This window comes from Monodon monoceros, unplaced genomic scaffold (assembly GCF_005190385.1).
Source record: "Monodon monoceros isolate NGI ecotype Baffin Bay Population unplaced genomic scaffold, NGI_Narwhal_1 Super_Scaffold_12, whole genome shotgun sequence".
NCBI lineage: Eukaryota > Metazoa > Chordata > Mammalia > Artiodactyla > Monodontidae > Monodon > Monodon monoceros.
In genome coordinates this window covers 166,913,423-166,927,967 of record NW_021703768.1, presented here as the reverse complement: position 1 = coordinate 166,927,967, position 14,545 = coordinate 166,913,423, and the positions used below count along the sequence as shown (strand labels likewise).

The 14,545-nt window shown below is 62.5% G+C and overlaps 1 protein-coding gene across 1 annotated transcript; it reads right to left on the bottom strand.

Moving 5' to 3' along the window:
* Positions 1-4,811: 4,811 nt before the first annotated feature.
* COMP (cartilage oligomeric matrix protein) lies at positions 4,812-12,358 on the bottom strand. The gene is made up of 19 exons (XM_029218981.1): positions 12,250-12,358; positions 11,935-12,020; positions 11,468-11,519; positions 10,871-11,040; positions 10,069-10,206; positions 9,701-9,775; positions 9,441-9,599; positions 9,248-9,352; positions 9,052-9,159; positions 8,692-8,851; positions 8,032-8,150; positions 7,766-7,818; positions 7,484-7,665; positions 7,090-7,268; positions 6,914-6,962; positions 6,514-6,710; positions 5,844-6,016; positions 5,086-5,225; positions 4,812-5,003 (listed from the first exon to the last, which is right to left on the bottom strand). Exons 1-19 carry the CDS (start codon positions 12,326-12,328, stop codon positions 4,957-4,959), a joined length of 2,271 nt encoding a protein of 756 aa, XP_029074814.1. The 5' UTR covers positions 12,329-12,358; the 3' UTR covers positions 4,812-4,956.
* Positions 12,359-14,545: the final 2,187 nt, after the last annotated feature.

The following is a 14,545-nucleotide window of genomic DNA, read 5'->3' as shown; positions in this document are numbered from 1 at the left end:
TGGCCGGGGGCGGGGGGCGGGGGGCGGGTGGAGGCGGCCGGGGCATTTTTTTGGTTTGTTTCTTTCGGTTTGTATTTACATTTTGGTTGTAGATGAATAACTGACTCCTTCAAGCCAACACTTGCCTGAGAGCATGTTTTTATTCTAGAAATCCAGCGTTATAATATTTGTAAGCTAACTGGAAGCGGTCTGCTGCCTGCCCGGGTCTGAGCTGCATCTCCGGCCTTTTTACTTTTGCTCCGTTATCCCAAAACAGAAGGACATGAGGTTGGGCTGGGCTCGCTGGCCTGGGTGGGCACTCTGGCAGAAGCTGGCAGCAGCGGCCAGAGGGGCCTCTGCTCTGATCCCTAACGGACTTCTGGGAAGGAGCCCCGGCTTCCATCAGGGGTCTTGTGAAGACCCAGCTCTGCCCGGCCTTCCCAAAGGTGCCAGCCAGTCCTCAGGGCAGGCCTGTCCTAGACCCCGTGGCTGGCGGCAGCAGCCGCGGCCCCTCTGTTCTGAGATGCCCCAGAGACGAGCCTGTCCTCAGCACCCCCATCCCGAGGTCCAGCCGACATTCATCCCCTCCCACCATCCCGCCATCCCTTTCGTAGCCCTTCCTGGCAGGGCTGGATTTGGAGGCAAAGAGCAGTGTGCATTTTAGCGGCTGGTTTCCAGGTGCTTCTCAGAGTGCCTCAGGAGGCCCAGGTGACCATCCATCGGGGCTCACTGGCGCACCAGAGGCCATCCGTCTGCCCTGCAGGCCCTGCGAGGGGGCGACAGGGCTGGCTTTGTGTTCTGTCAGTTGCTTTGGAATAGGAACGTCCGTTTCATTCCCTCCGACATCGCATCTCGAGTTCTTACTCGCTCCTCCGCCTGCCAGCAGGGCTGGCACCTCCTGCCTGGTGCGTTTCCGCCTCCGTCGGGGTCTTGGGAGCGCCCGCCTCTATCTGTGGGAGCCAGATTTGATCCTAGCGACCATCCCTCTCTCTTGTTCCCTGGCCGGGCTCTTAGCACGTGGCCAAGTGGCCGCGTGGCCCCACAGACGGGAAGCCCCCTGTCCTCGGTCACTTGGCCTCCGCTGCTGTTGTCTGGACTGGAGTTAGGTTTAGTGTCAGTCCATCCAGGTCAAGGGCCCGTCTTCTTTCCAGGGCTGGGGGCAAAGAGTTGAGGACTCTTTCTTTTTTTAAAGAAAAACTACATGTATGTACATAGAAGGGTTTGATTACCATTAGACTTGTATGTAGAACTTTTTTTAAAAAATGGCCTTAATAAAATTACAAGCAACCTTCCTGGATGCAATTTTCAAACAAGGAGTTGGGGACCCCGTGAGGGAGCCCCGTCAGCCCACATTTCCCATCTGCCCAGCAGTGGGTTCTTGGTGCAGATGGGCAGGGAAGGAGGGACTGTCCAGCCCCATGGCGCGTTTCTAGCATCCCTAGGCCAGGAGCACAGGTGACACTGTATTAACACGGCAGCCTCAGCCCATGAGGGGCGTAGGTGCAGAGCTTTCCCAGGGAGGGGATCCAGCCAGGAGCCAGCGGGCAGGCGTCCTCAAAGGGTTCACTGCCCCCTCCTGGGCCTGGGCAGGCCTCTGGGGGTCTACAACAGGGGATTTGGGGTTTTTTCTTAAATATCATTTCTCTACTAAATATTGAATATGAGTTGCCAAGACTTTTAGAAACAGGACAGCTTAAGGGAATCAGCCCTTTGACTTGTGACGTGAAAATACTGTGATTTCAGACGAGCTGCGCCGTGAGGGGTGAGCTGGAGCCCCTGCGTCGTGTATATAGACCCGCTCGCTGTGGCCGAGCCCCCCTCAGCTGTGCAAACCTTTCCTCCGGGAGCGTGAGCCAACCAGCGTGTCCCCACCTGCCTCAGCTTACCCTCTGTCCTCTGAGCCCCCAGGGTGGTAAATTTGTTCCCCCGTGAGGCTCCATGGGCCGAGGATGAGACCTGGGGTCAACCTGTCTCTGTGTCCCCCAGAGAAGAGAGTTCATGCCCCTGGTCCCCACCCTCCGCCTGTCAGCATCACCCCCTGCAGTCCCCAGGGTTGACTTGGGGAAGGAGGAGTCTCATCGGGGTCACATCCCTGTCTCAGGTACCCGTGAGGACCTCCCCCCGCACCGTGCCCTTAGCAGAGGGAAGACAGGCAGCACTGTTTGGGGTACCCTGCAGCCCCCCCCCGCTTTCCTTGCACGCCTTGCTTCCCCCCAGCGCTCTTCCGGGCAAGAAGGGTAGGGGCCAGTCCCCCGGGGCAGGGGGCCCTGAGACCCTCAGTGGAAAGCTCAGGGAGCAGGTCGACCCTTCAGCAAAATTTGGAGGCCCACGGCCAGCGGTATCCAAAAACCAGTGAGGCTTCCCTGTGGGGACAAGTACACAGCAGAAGGGACCCTAATTGCATTGGGTCCAGCCCCCAACCCCAGTGTGGTCCACGGAGTTCCCTGGGACCAGGCCTGCGAGGCTGGAAGGCAAGGGCAGGTGTGTGTGTTTGCAGCCCTTTCCCCAGCAACGCCTCCATTCACTGGGAGTGCTTGGCCGGCCTTTGCAGCCTGTGTGCTGTTATCTCCTTGTGGGTGTTGAGGGCTGGGCAGGAGGGTTCTGACGTCGTAGGTGTGTTTGACCAGATTTCTTCAGGTGGCCGACCTCCGACCTCCGAGGAGGGCGGCCAGCCAAGTGGGCCCATCGTGAGGCCTGTGTGTCACAGTGGCGTGGGCAAGGACAGCTGTCCATCTGTCCGTCCATCAGATGCTGTGAGACTCCTGCGTGGAGGGCGAGACGTCCCGTGTCGTCCATCCATCCTGCTGGGGTGGGTGTCCAGTTTGGGGGCTGCGTGCATGCTGGGTGCTGGCCACGGCCTGGTCACAGGGGACGGGAGTAGGTACGAGGCCCATGGAGGTGCTGGGTGGGACTCAAGCAGCAGGGGTGACCCCCCTCTGTCCAGCCTCCTGGGCCTAATGAGCCCCCATGATCACCTTCTCCTAGAGAAAACTTTGTTGACCTGGAGGCCTCCAGGCAGCTGAGAACGCCTGGGATGGTACACCCCTCCCCAGACCTCCACACCCTGAGCTAGTTCATAACCAAACTTGCTGCCGAACTCCTGCCCCCAACTGGATTCTGAGTCTTCTGCATTTCCAAAGAAGGCATCCCCACCCCAGGGTGCAGGCTGGGTGTGGTGAGGCCTGGTGGGGTCAGGAGACCCCCGCCCCCAGCCCTGACACAGCAGTAGCAGCACCCATCACCCTCACTGGGTTCTAAGGGAGCCGTAGTCAGAGTCCTCAGGGTGCCTGCCCTTGGCGTAGTGTTGGGGCACAGGGGTGCAAGGTCAAGGGTACCTGCTGCTCTTGGGCCTGGCCTACCACCCCTGCAGGTGACGCTTCAGGTGAGGGAGCTGTGGCCACCTGAGCTCCACGCCGCCCCCCCCCCCGCCACGTGACCTGAAGAGCTGGGGGAGGATTTGGCACCTCGCCTACCCTGGGAGGCCTGCCTGGGGTGAGTGGGCAGACAGGTCTGTTTCTGCCCGAGTTCTCCGTGGACGCTGGGCCCCCATCCCTTGGGGGGTCTCACATCATATGACAGGGGTCCTTGGGACATTCCTTTGTCAGGCCCTGCCCGGCCAGCTTGGCCTGAACCAACTCTTTTTGGCTTCCTCGGCTTTTGGGGGTCCTGGCTGCGTGGGGCTCAGGCACCTCTCCTAACCGTTGGTGTGCCACAGGTGGCTGGCCACAGACAAGAGTTCTACCCCAATGGAGGTGGGGTGACCTGCACCCCCAGGCCTGGGCGCTGGGGTGCTCCTGGAGGCGCTGGCGGGCAGACAAGACCCTTGTGACCCGGGCCTCAGTTCCCTCTTGTCATTAGCTCAGGCCCATGGGTCTCAGGGCCCCAGGCTCATCCCAGGCAGGGGCTGGACGTCAGGGACTGGTTCCAGACAGCTCCCTCTGCCTTCTGCCCTCCTGGCCAGTGCCCAGCACCCTGTCCCGAGGAGCCAGTGACACTTGGGTTGCCCCCATCTTGCAGGGTTGTGGAATTTGGGGGTAATCGATGCCCAGCCTGTCATTTCTGGCCTCCTGCCAACCGGGGACAAGGGGACACAGCTGTGGCATTTGCTACCAGACTCCGGAAGGGAGGGCTTTGGCAGTCAAGGTCCACTGACCCCGCCATGCCCTCCGTTGGAAACTGCCCCTGCCCCTCCAGGGACTGGGCACTGATATATGCAAACCTGCCAGTCCAAGCCCTGTCCCACTCATGTCCCTCTTTCCCCCAGGCTGGCTCTGCCCCCACCCCCAGCATGTACATTGTGCTGTAGATGTCCCGTGGGCCGCACGCGTGGGTGCCCATGGCGGGCGGGGGCGGGCGCTCAGGGCGCACTCGGCCGGCCCCTGCCCATCCTCTCTGACGTGGACGCTATCGTCTGTGTACCTTTGCATCCTTTGTAATGAAACGTAATAAAAATACAATGTTTTCATCTCTGCCTCCTCCCCTTTTTTCCTGCCCTCTCCTCCCCTCTGGAGGATGAACTGTGGGTGTTGCAGGCGCACCAGGCAGGAGCCACACAGGGGCCACACACACAGACACAGACACACGGACACGCAGGCATGAGCCCCTCACACACACACCCCAGGATCCTGGGGCAGACGCCCCAGGAGGGTGAGTGGGATGCAGCAGGGCCGGACACTCCTAGTCAGGCTTCTAGGGCCCCAGCCAGTCACGGGGGGAGAGAGTGGCAGGCCCCCAACTCTCCCAAGGCCTGAGTTTGGGGTCCCTGGCCTCTCCCCAGAGGCTCGACCCTTCCATCTCCCCACAGCGGAGACCACAGCCGGCTTGTTCCGCCACACACACACTTTATTTTGTCCTCTTTGAGCCCCTCTCCCTCCCCACCAGGCCAGCTGCCTCTTGGGGCCGGGTGCTGATGGCCTCCCACAGTGAGGGCAGCCGTGAGGGTGGCCGTCATCCAGTGGCGGGTCCCCACCTGTGTCCCTAGGCCTGCAGCAGCCTCTGGACCTCGTAGTCCTCAGGGATGGTGTCTGTGGAGAGAGGATGAGCAGGTGAGGGGGGGTGAGGCTGGGCGGTATGGACTCCCCACCTTCCCCAACAGGGTCGTCTTACCATTGCAGCGGTAGCGCAGGTTGGCCCAGATGATGTTCTCCTGGGAGAAGCAGAAGACTCCCAAGCGGCCTCCCCGCATGGTCGTGTCCAGGACCACATTGCTGTCCGCAACCAGCTCCGGGCCCTCGTAGAACCTCACTCTGCGGAGAAGGAACGGACTGTGATTCGGGGCCCTGGGCCAGGTGCCTCCTCCCCTCTCAGAGCTTCAGCATCCTGCCCCATGAGCTAGGCCCCCTCCTCTCTAGGAGAGGGGGCCGTATGTCTCCCTGCCTGGGCCATGCTCAGGGCAGAGGGGGCTCCTGACCTGAGCCTCAGTTTCCCTGTGTGAGAGGATGGACATCTAGGGCCCTGCACACAGTAGGTGCTAAGCGTAGTGCCTGGTCTTCCTGGCAGTGTAGAGTGGGGATTGAGAAACCAGGAGTGAGTGAGACCCCCCTACTGCTGTGTGCAGAGTCCAGAACCACCGGACCCTTGAGCCCAGACCACCCAAACTGGCCCCGCCTTTTCTGAGTCCAGGCTCCCCCATGTCTCACCTCTCCTCTGGCCCTGCCCCCTGAGCAGCTCCCTGCACGGCCTGGCCCCTCCCCCTGTCCTGGGACGGGTATCATGCCCTAGGGCCAGACAGTTATTTCTAAATGCCTGTATTATTCCCATTTTACAGATAAGGGGACCGAGGCCCCCTGAAGCACTCCCCCTTTCCCTCAAGAGCCAGGATAGAGCAGGGACTCCGGGCCCCCTGGCAGAGGGCGGGTTCCCACCTGATGTAGCCCACTTGGGGCCGGTGCTGCAGGAACCAGCGATAGGACGTCTTGTCCTTCCAGCCCACATTGCGGGGGTCCTTCCACAGCAGCCGCACCTGTGACTCTGTGTCCCCCGTGTGCCACAGTGCATTCCGAAGCTGCTCCCCAGGGCCTGTGGAGGACTTCACGGCCTGCCACGCCGGAGAACAAGGGAGTGGGGGTCAGAGACCACACAGGCCACCAGAGCCCCCAGACAGGCAAGGAGCTGTGAGTCATAGAGGAGTGGTGGGGACCCCCAGTATGCCTGGATGGGAGACCCATGAGAAAGCCTTGGGAGCCACGAGGAGCTTTGCAGTCAGGCTGTAGGGGCAGCAGTGGTTTGTGGGATAAACTCGAGTCTAGAGGACTTGGGGAATTCTAGGGTTTCAGTGAAATACTGGGGTCTATGGGGTCTGCAGGAGGATTTGGAACCTGAGGGAAAGTTTGGGGCTCAGTGAGAGGGTTTTGGGGTTCACAGAGAGATTGGGGGATCCCGGGGGAGTGTTTGAGGGCCTGTGGGAGGAACTAGGTAGAAAGACTTCTAGGTCCATAGAATGAGGCCAGGGGCTGTAAGGCTTTGGGGGTCTGTGGGAGGGTTTGGGGCCTCCGAGTTGGCACTGAGACCAAGAGTTCAGGTAGGGCCCAGCACCTTGAGCTGGATGCCAGGCTCCGCCACTGCACGGAAGGGGTTTGCCTGCCAGTATGTCTGCTCCATCTGCTTCCACATGACCACATAGAAGCTGGAGCTGTCCTGGTAGCCAAAGATGAAACCCGCGTAGTCGTCATCCGTGACCGTGTTCACGTGGAACGTGCCTTCGAAGTCCACGCCATTGAAGGCCGTGTAACCTGGGGAGAGGAAGGGACGCTAGCCCCTGCCGCACCGGGGCCCAGATCCACTCCCGAGCCCCGCCCCTCCAGAGTCCAGAACGTCCGACCCCTGAGCCCAGACCACCCAACCTGGCCCCGCCTTTCCTGAGTCCAGGCCCGCCCCGTCCCACCTCTCCTCTAGCCCCGCCCCCTGCACGGCCTGGCCCCTCCCCGTATCTCACCCACACCCAGGCCAGGGTCGCTGTTCATCGTCTGCACGATCTCCATCCCCTGGTGGGGTTCAAAGGAAGAAGGGCCTCAGGCCAGCCGTGTGGGCCCTCGGCTCCCCGCCCCTAGCTTAGGACCCGCTGTGGCGGTCCTGGGCTCCCCCCACCTCCCGCCTGGGCCCCGCCTGCACCTGGTTGAGCACCACCCAGTTAGGGTCTATCTGCGCGTCGCCCTCGGGGTCCAGCACGACCGTCTGGAAGGCCCGGAAGTCGGTGAGGGTGACCTCAGCGTTCTCCGGACACACATCGATCTTGTCCACCACCTTGTCTGCATCAAAGTCCCCCTGGCACGCGTCGCCCACGCCGTCCCCTGAGAGGAGATGGGAGGCCCCCCCCACCGTAGTAGAATCAGCTCCAGGCCCCGCCCCAGGCCTGGCCACGCCCACACAGGCTACCGGCCCTGCCCGCACCATGTCTCCAGCTCCGCTCACACGTGCCACTGGCCCCACCATGCCCACCCCAAATCTCACCCTAGTGGCTCCACACTAGCCCCATCCCCACCACAGGCCCTGCACCCTGCCTTACGGTCCATGTCTTCCTGGCCCGGGTTCGGCACCAGGCGGCAGTTGTCCCGACTGTCGGGGACCCCATCGTTGTCATCATCGTCATCGCAGGCGTCACCCTGGCCATCGTGGTCTGAGTCCTGCTGGGCGCTGTTGGGCACTGTGGGGCAGTTGTCCCGCGAGTCCTGGTGCCCATCCCCATCCCTAGAGTGGGTGGGTGGGGCAGAGACAATGAGACCCCAGAAAGCTGGATCAAGGGCTGCCCACCCTGGGTGCCCACCTCAGCCCCAGATGTCCTCCTTACTGGTCTTGGTCGCTGTCACAAGCATCTCCCACAAAGTCGTGGTCCACATCCCTCTGTGGGCGGGGGAAGGTTGTAGATGTCCTTAATCAGGGCAGAAGAATTCAGAAGCCTCCCGCCCACCCCCAGTTCCAGAGCCAAGGTCCTTCCTGACGCAGAGGAACACCACCCCACCCCCCACAGGCTGCTGGGACTGGGCTGGAGTCTTGTTAATCAGCCTGGTGCTTACCCCAGGGGTCTGACCCAGCTGGGGTCCGGCCTGCCCTCACCTGGTCTGCGTTGCTCTTCTGAGGACAGTTGTCACAGGCATCCCCTACACCATCGCCATCACTGTCCTTCTGGTCTGAGTTGGGCACCCTGGGGCAGTTGTCCACTGCGTTGCGGATCCCTGCGGGAAGCAGAAGGACAGAACAGGATCCCAAGATTAGGACGGGGCCAGGCTGACTTCAGCAGGGCAGGTGCAGCCCTGGGGCTAGCTTGGGACAGAGTCCCACCCCATCTTTGGCTCCCAATAACAACAAAGTTAAACCAAGTATTCATGCCCAGTCGCCAGCCTCCTAGAGACAAAATGAATGGATGGCGGTGAGGGGACTAGCTCTGTGAATGTACCACCTCGAGTCTCTGCCCAGATGTAAAAATGGTACCTCCTCAGCCCTAAACCCCAGGCTCACGTCTCTGTCCTCTTATTTCCTCCCTGCAGCATCTAACACAGGGACCACCTTCCCCTCCTCCAAAAGTTCCTTCCTTTTCTCCTCGGCATCATATCCCAGCTTGCATTTTGCTGCCCGCCGGAGCATGGTCCACGGTCCCTGGAGCCCTAGGCGAGCACACCCCCTCCGGCTTCCAAAGGAGGCCGAGCCCCGCCCAGCCAAGCCCCGCCCCTTGGTGCCAGCCCTTCCCTCTCCTCTCCCCCCTGCCACAGAGCTCACGGTCGCCGTCTGTGTCGTCGTCGCAGGCGTCGCCTCGGCCGTCGTTATCCGTGTCCTTCTGATCGTCGTTCTTCTGGGACTGGCAGTTGTCGCATGCATCGCCCCACTTGTCGCCGTCCGCATTGCGCTGGTCTGGGTTCCGCACCAGCGGGCAGTTGTCCTAGAGGTCAGGGCCGGTTGGGAGTAGTCAGGCCTAGAAAGGCAAATGTCACTCCCCAGACTGTCCATCTCCGAGGCCCCGCCTCCTCTGCAGGGAACCCCCTAACCCTCTGGGACCCGTGAGATCAGCCTCTAAGGCCACACCCCTCACTCGAGCCAAGCCCCCATCTAGTCTCACCTAGGCCCCCGCTTTTGCCCCACCTTCTCGTTGAGGACGCCGTCCCCGTCGGCATCCGGGTCGCAGGCGTCTCCGATGCCGTCGTGATCCACGTCCTCCTGCCCTGAGTTGGGCACCGTCACGCAGTTGTCCTAGGGGTGGGCGCGGCGGGCATGAGGGACGCTGCCAGGGAGCCCCGCCCACCCTCATACCAGGCCTCGCCCTTCAGACCCCGCCCACCTTTCGGCACTGGCGCTCTGAGCAGCGCAGCTTCTCGTCGGGAAAGCCGTCCAAATCTGTGTCGCTGCCGCAGAAGACCCCGTTGCCAGCCCAGCCGACACCGCACTGCGGGTGGGGGAGTGAGTGGGTGCTCCGGCGTGGCCCCACCCCAGGACCCTCATCGTACGCCCCTCCTTGGCCCGCTCGCACTCACCACGCAGGATCGCGACCCATCACGCTCCAGGACGCAGTCGGCCTTCTCGTGGCACGGGCTGGGCGTGCCGTCGGGGCAGAAGCGCTGTGCGCGCCGACGGCAGCCTGATGCCTGGTCTCCCACGAAGCCGGGCTGGCACGGGCCGCACTGGAAGGAGCCCTGAGCCCGGGCCACAGGAGGTCAGCCCCCGCCCCCCACGCCTGACACTTCGCGTCCCATCCTCCATCTCTCAGTCCTTCCCCTCTCCTCCCAGGCCTTACCAGGGTATTGACGCATACGGACTTGGGGACGCAGTTATGCTGCCCGGTCTCACACTCGTTAATGTCCGTGCAAACCTGGGTGGGACGGAGGGCAGAGGTCACTGATCCTACGCAGATACCCCCAGACCTCCCACCCGGTTCACGTCTCCTCTGAATCCTACCTCTCCCCTACATCTTGCCTCCAAGCCCGACCATCCCTGACGTGGACCCTTAACTTGCTCTGTTCCCCAGACTCCGGTCCCTATGCCCTCCCGCTGGAGCGAGGCAGGAAAAGGCTGCGAGGCTGGAGGTCGAGTTTACTCAACAAAATGCCCCCCACCCCAACATGCTCCTCCTGGCTCCCCACCCCAACCCCCCACGGCCCTCACCTGCTTATTGGCCTTGGCGAAGGCCAGCCCCACGCCCTCGTGGGTGGGGCCGCTGTACCCCGGCGGGCAAGCCTCGCAGCGGAAGCCCGGACTGGTGTTGATGCAGCGGACGTGGGGGAAGCACGGATGGGCGTTGCACTGGGGGAAGAAGGGCCCCGGAGGGTCAGAGGACGGACGTATAGCTGGGCCTCCCCGAGAGAGGCTTCTCAGGGCTTATTGGGCTTGTACTTGTAAAGTTCAAGGGCCATCAGCTAGCTCTTGGGGGGCGGGGAGTGCCATGTGGGGCAGAGGCCACTGTCCCAGGGGTCACACACGGCTTTGCCTTGATGTGGGAAGGGGCAAGACCAGGCGGGGAACAGAGCGTGCCTGAGGGGATCTGTTCCTGGGACCCGGTGGGCTGGGTGCTCATGGGCGGGGGAAGACATTTTGAGGGCGGGCGTCCCCAGAGGAGGCGGGAAGTGGTCGTCGGGGCGTGCGTGCCCGGCGGTGAGGAGGCTGTCGGGGCGGGAGCCCCCCGGTGGTGGAAGGGTGGCTGGGGTCGGCGGCTCCCGGCGGTGAGGGGGGTCGTTGAGGCGGACGTCACCGGCTACGGAGGAAGTCGTCGGGATGGGCGTCCCAGGTGGAGAGGGGGGTGGTAGTGGTGGGTGTCCCCCGGCGGTGGGGAGGTCGTCTGGACCTGCGCCCCTGGAGATGAGGGGGCTCTCCGGGAAAGCACCCCCAGCGGATGAGGAGTTCGTCGGGGCGGTGGGGAGCTGTGGGGTCACGCGTTGGGGGATCGTCTGGGCGGTGGTGACGGACGCACCTCGTTGACATCGGCGCAGTGCGAGCCGTTGCCGGTGAAGCCTGCGGGGCAGGGTCCGCAGCGCGGGCCGCTTGCTGTCTCGGTACAAGCCACGCCGGGGAAGCAGAAGCCGGGCGCGCACTGGCTTAGGGGCCTCACGCTCAGTCTGGGGGTGCGCGCGGGTTGCATCCCTGCGGGGGTGGGGCGGGAATGGTTAGGGTCACGCCCAGGGGTGGAGCCTGGGGGGGGATGGCCCCTGAGGGCGTGGTGAGATCCTGGTTGTTCTGCGACCCCGCCTCGCACTGAGCGCTCTGCCCGCCAGGTCTCTCCAGTATCTGGATCTCTGCGCCCGGCCGTTTTTTGCTTCTCTCTCCGCGACTCTCCACCTCCCAGCATCTCTCGCAAGGTTTCTGGCACTTTTGGGGTCTCCCCCTCCCATAGTCTCTGTCTCCCCTTCCTGTTTCTCTCTCTCCATCCCTCATCCAATCTCTCCATCTCTGTCAGCCTCCATCTTCTCTGTCTCTTTTCCTCCCGGTCTGTCCTTCGCTCTCTGTCTCTGTCTCCCCATCTCTTCGCGCTCCCCCGCCGCCCAGTCTCTGCCGCCCCAGCTGCGCTCACCGCACGCGTCACACTCCATCACCGTGTTTTTCAGAAACGTGATCTCCTTGACCTTTGGTGCAAGGGGGATGGGGTGTGGTCAGCGGGTCCATCCCTCTCCTCCCCCGTCGGGTCTCCCCTCTCCCTCTCTCAAACTCCCTTCCCGCAGACCCACCCACTCGGCCGGGGCCCCCTCCCCACGGACTCCCTACCCCGAGATCCCTACTCTCCTAGCCCCTCTCTTCCTTCCCTGGGATTCCCTTCCCCCCCTCACGGATCCCTACCCCTCTCCCGCGGAACCCCCTGTCCCTGGGACCCCTCTTTTTCCTCTTTTCCATAACTCTGGGCCCTCTTCACCTCCACCAGGATCCCCTTCTCCAGTCCTCCCCCCACTCCTCCACACTCCCCTACCTCCGAGACCCCCTTCTCCTCTTCCAAGCCTCTCTGTGCCAAACCGGCACCCCCGTCCCCCCAACCCCGGCAGGCACCTGCTGCCGCAGCAGTTCCCGCACATCCTGCAGCGCCGCGTTGGTCTCCTGTAGTTCGCGTAGCATCTGCGGGCCCAGGTCTGCACCTGCGCTGACAGGGGGCGCTGGTGGGGCGTCGGGGACCGGAGACCCCCATCACCACCCCTCACACCGCCGCGGCAGGGACCCCTGACGCCCACCCCATTTCCTGAGCCTCTGCCCCGCTGCCTGCTTTCTCCGCCCCGCACGCCCCGGCGAACAGTCCCCGAATCCCAAGAAGCCGCGACCCCAGGCCTCCCGCGAGTCCTGTCCGTTTGGGGGTCAGGCGCGGCTTACCCAGCGGGATCTGCCCCTGGCCCGATGCGCCGAGGGCAGCCAGGGTGAGCAAGAGAACGCGGGCGGCGGTGAGGACCATGACGGCGGCGGGGAGCTGGACAGCGGCTCGCTCTCTGCCGCCCACGAGGCCCGCGTGTCCTATTTATGCCGGCGGCGCGGCCGGCCCCGGGGACGGCCCTCCGCGGCCCTGCCCAGCGTCCAGCCTCAAGGTAAACAGACGGCGCTGGCCTCCGCGTTGAAGGCCCCGCCCAGCGCGGCTGAACCCGGATCCGGCGGGGAAACTGAGTCACGGGGGGGGGCTTGTGCGGGGGTTGGTGGGGCGGGGAATCAAGCGGGACCGCCCTCCAGCCCTCTCATTCGCTTATCTGAGTGATGGTTGTGTGCCAAGACTCGGGCATAGCTGGGAAGGAAGTGATCCCCACAGTGGCGCCCCTCAGCTCACACTTGGGGAAACTGAGTCAAGAGTGGCTAAAGGTTAGGACTCACCTCCTCCCCCAACCCCTTTCTGATCTCTCTCTGCGGTTCTCAAGCTGGTGAGTAGGGGAGGGGGCCAGCCTGGTCGCCCAGGGGCTGGAGCCCACTCAGTCTCCCAATCTGTGCACTGGGCTGTGTGTGTGTCCCTCCCCAGCAGGAGGGTGAGCAAATTAAAGGGCTGTGGCTGGAGGAGATCTGAGCGGGGGAGGCCCTGTGCTTCTGTTTGTCGAGACTTTGCCATACCATCCAAGCTCCAGTCCAGCTCTGTGGGAACAGCCTGTAATAAAAATAGAAATTACTGCTAATCAGGAAAATCCTCCCAGCCCAGCCATGCTCTTAAGCTACAAAACACCTCTGTTTTCTGGAGTTAACCCTCTTTGCCCCTACCCTCCAGCATTTGCAGCCTCTATTCTATAGGCAGGGGACGGAGGACTGAGGACCAGAGACGGGAAGTGACTAGCCTAGGGCCACTGAGAGGGGCAGGGATGAAGCCAGGGTAGGTTCCTTGCCAGATTTGTTCTCATGGGAGGTTGCAGAGAAGTCACTGAGGGCTTCCTGGAGGAGGTGGCAAGGAAACCTAAAGGAAAGGAAGACTCAGATCAGCAGAGACAAAAAGGTGAGGACAGTTCTGGCAGAGCGAAGCATGTGGAGCTTGGAGGTGGGGAAATTTCAGGCACATTCATTATTCTCAAACATGCATTGAGAACCTACTGTGTGCTGTGTCCTGTGCAGGACGCTGGGGACACAGTGAACAAGCCGGACTAGGCCCCTCCCTTGTGGGGAACCCAGGGTGGTGGGGAAGCAGCTATATGTAATCATCCCAAGGGGCCAGGACTGTGGTGGGGGATGCACAGGCAGCAGTGGGAGCTCCAAGAAGGTGCCTGACCCAGCTTGGGGTGGCGGGGGGAGTCTGGGCAGGCTTCTTAGAGGAGGAGGGAACACCGAGCTAGGACCAGGAAAGTGAGGAGGCCATGGCCAGATAAAGAGATGGTGGAAAGGCATTCCAGGTAGAGGAACAGCATGTGAAAAGGCCCTGAGGCAAAAATGAGCCTGGTCTGATGGACAGATTGATCTCAGGGTAGAGAAATCTTGGGGCTCAGGAGAAGTTAATACCAGTGGGGCAGGGCTTGCACTGTCTTCTGAGGGCAATGGGGAGCCACAGAGGGTGAGTGAGGAGTGGTGGGTCTGGAGGGGAGGCTGGGTAGGAACAGCCGATCCCAGCCTAGGCACTTCCAGTGAAGTGCCACAGGCCCGTGCCCTGATGCCTGTGGCAGGGCCATGAGCTCACCTCCTGTTTTCCTTGGCGTCCGGCACACCTGGGGGCCGCTCCCGGTTGGTGCTGGAATTCTTGGGAAAACCACGGCTCCAGCAAGGGCTGTAGGCTTGCGTGTGCCTCATGCAGCTGGGACAAGGGCACATGGAAGACAGGCCCCCACCACAGGCTTGGCATGGGGCTGCGGCTTGGACACACGCGGCCTTGTTCACGGCCCGGCCATGAGGGTATGCAGGGAAGGACATTCTAGGCAGAGGGAATGGCAAAGGCAGAGGCCCTTAAGATGCCCCAGTCTGCAGATCAGACAACAGAGGCCTGGAGACATGGGCAATCTGGTTTCGTGCTCCTGCCTCCTAGATCCCATCAGCCCTGAAATCCCCCTTCCAAGCAGCAGCCCCCTCCTCCCACGCACACCTCAGCAGCCTCACATTACACAAGAACTCACTCTGGGTGTCCTTCCGGCCTTTGTACCTGCTGTCCCCCACCATCCCGAACACCTTCCTCCATCCTCCAAGTTCTGGCTCTGGTGCCCACTCCTTCAGGAAGACC

Excerpts from the sequence above, each read along its gene's own strand:
- COMP (XM_029218981.1), bottom strand. The coding sequence starts at position 12,328 with ATGGTCCTCACCGCCGCCCGCGTTCTCTTGCTCACCCTGGCTGCCCTC. Across the intron at positions 7,666-7,765 it reads TGTGACAGCGACCAAGACCA|GGATGGGGATGGGCACCAGG; the intron begins GTAAGGAGGACA and ends CACCCACTCTAG. Across the intron at positions 7,269-7,483 it reads GGGCCAGGAAGACATGGACC|GGGACGGCGTGGGCGACGCG; the intron begins GTAAGGCAGGGT and ends ATCTCCTCTCAG.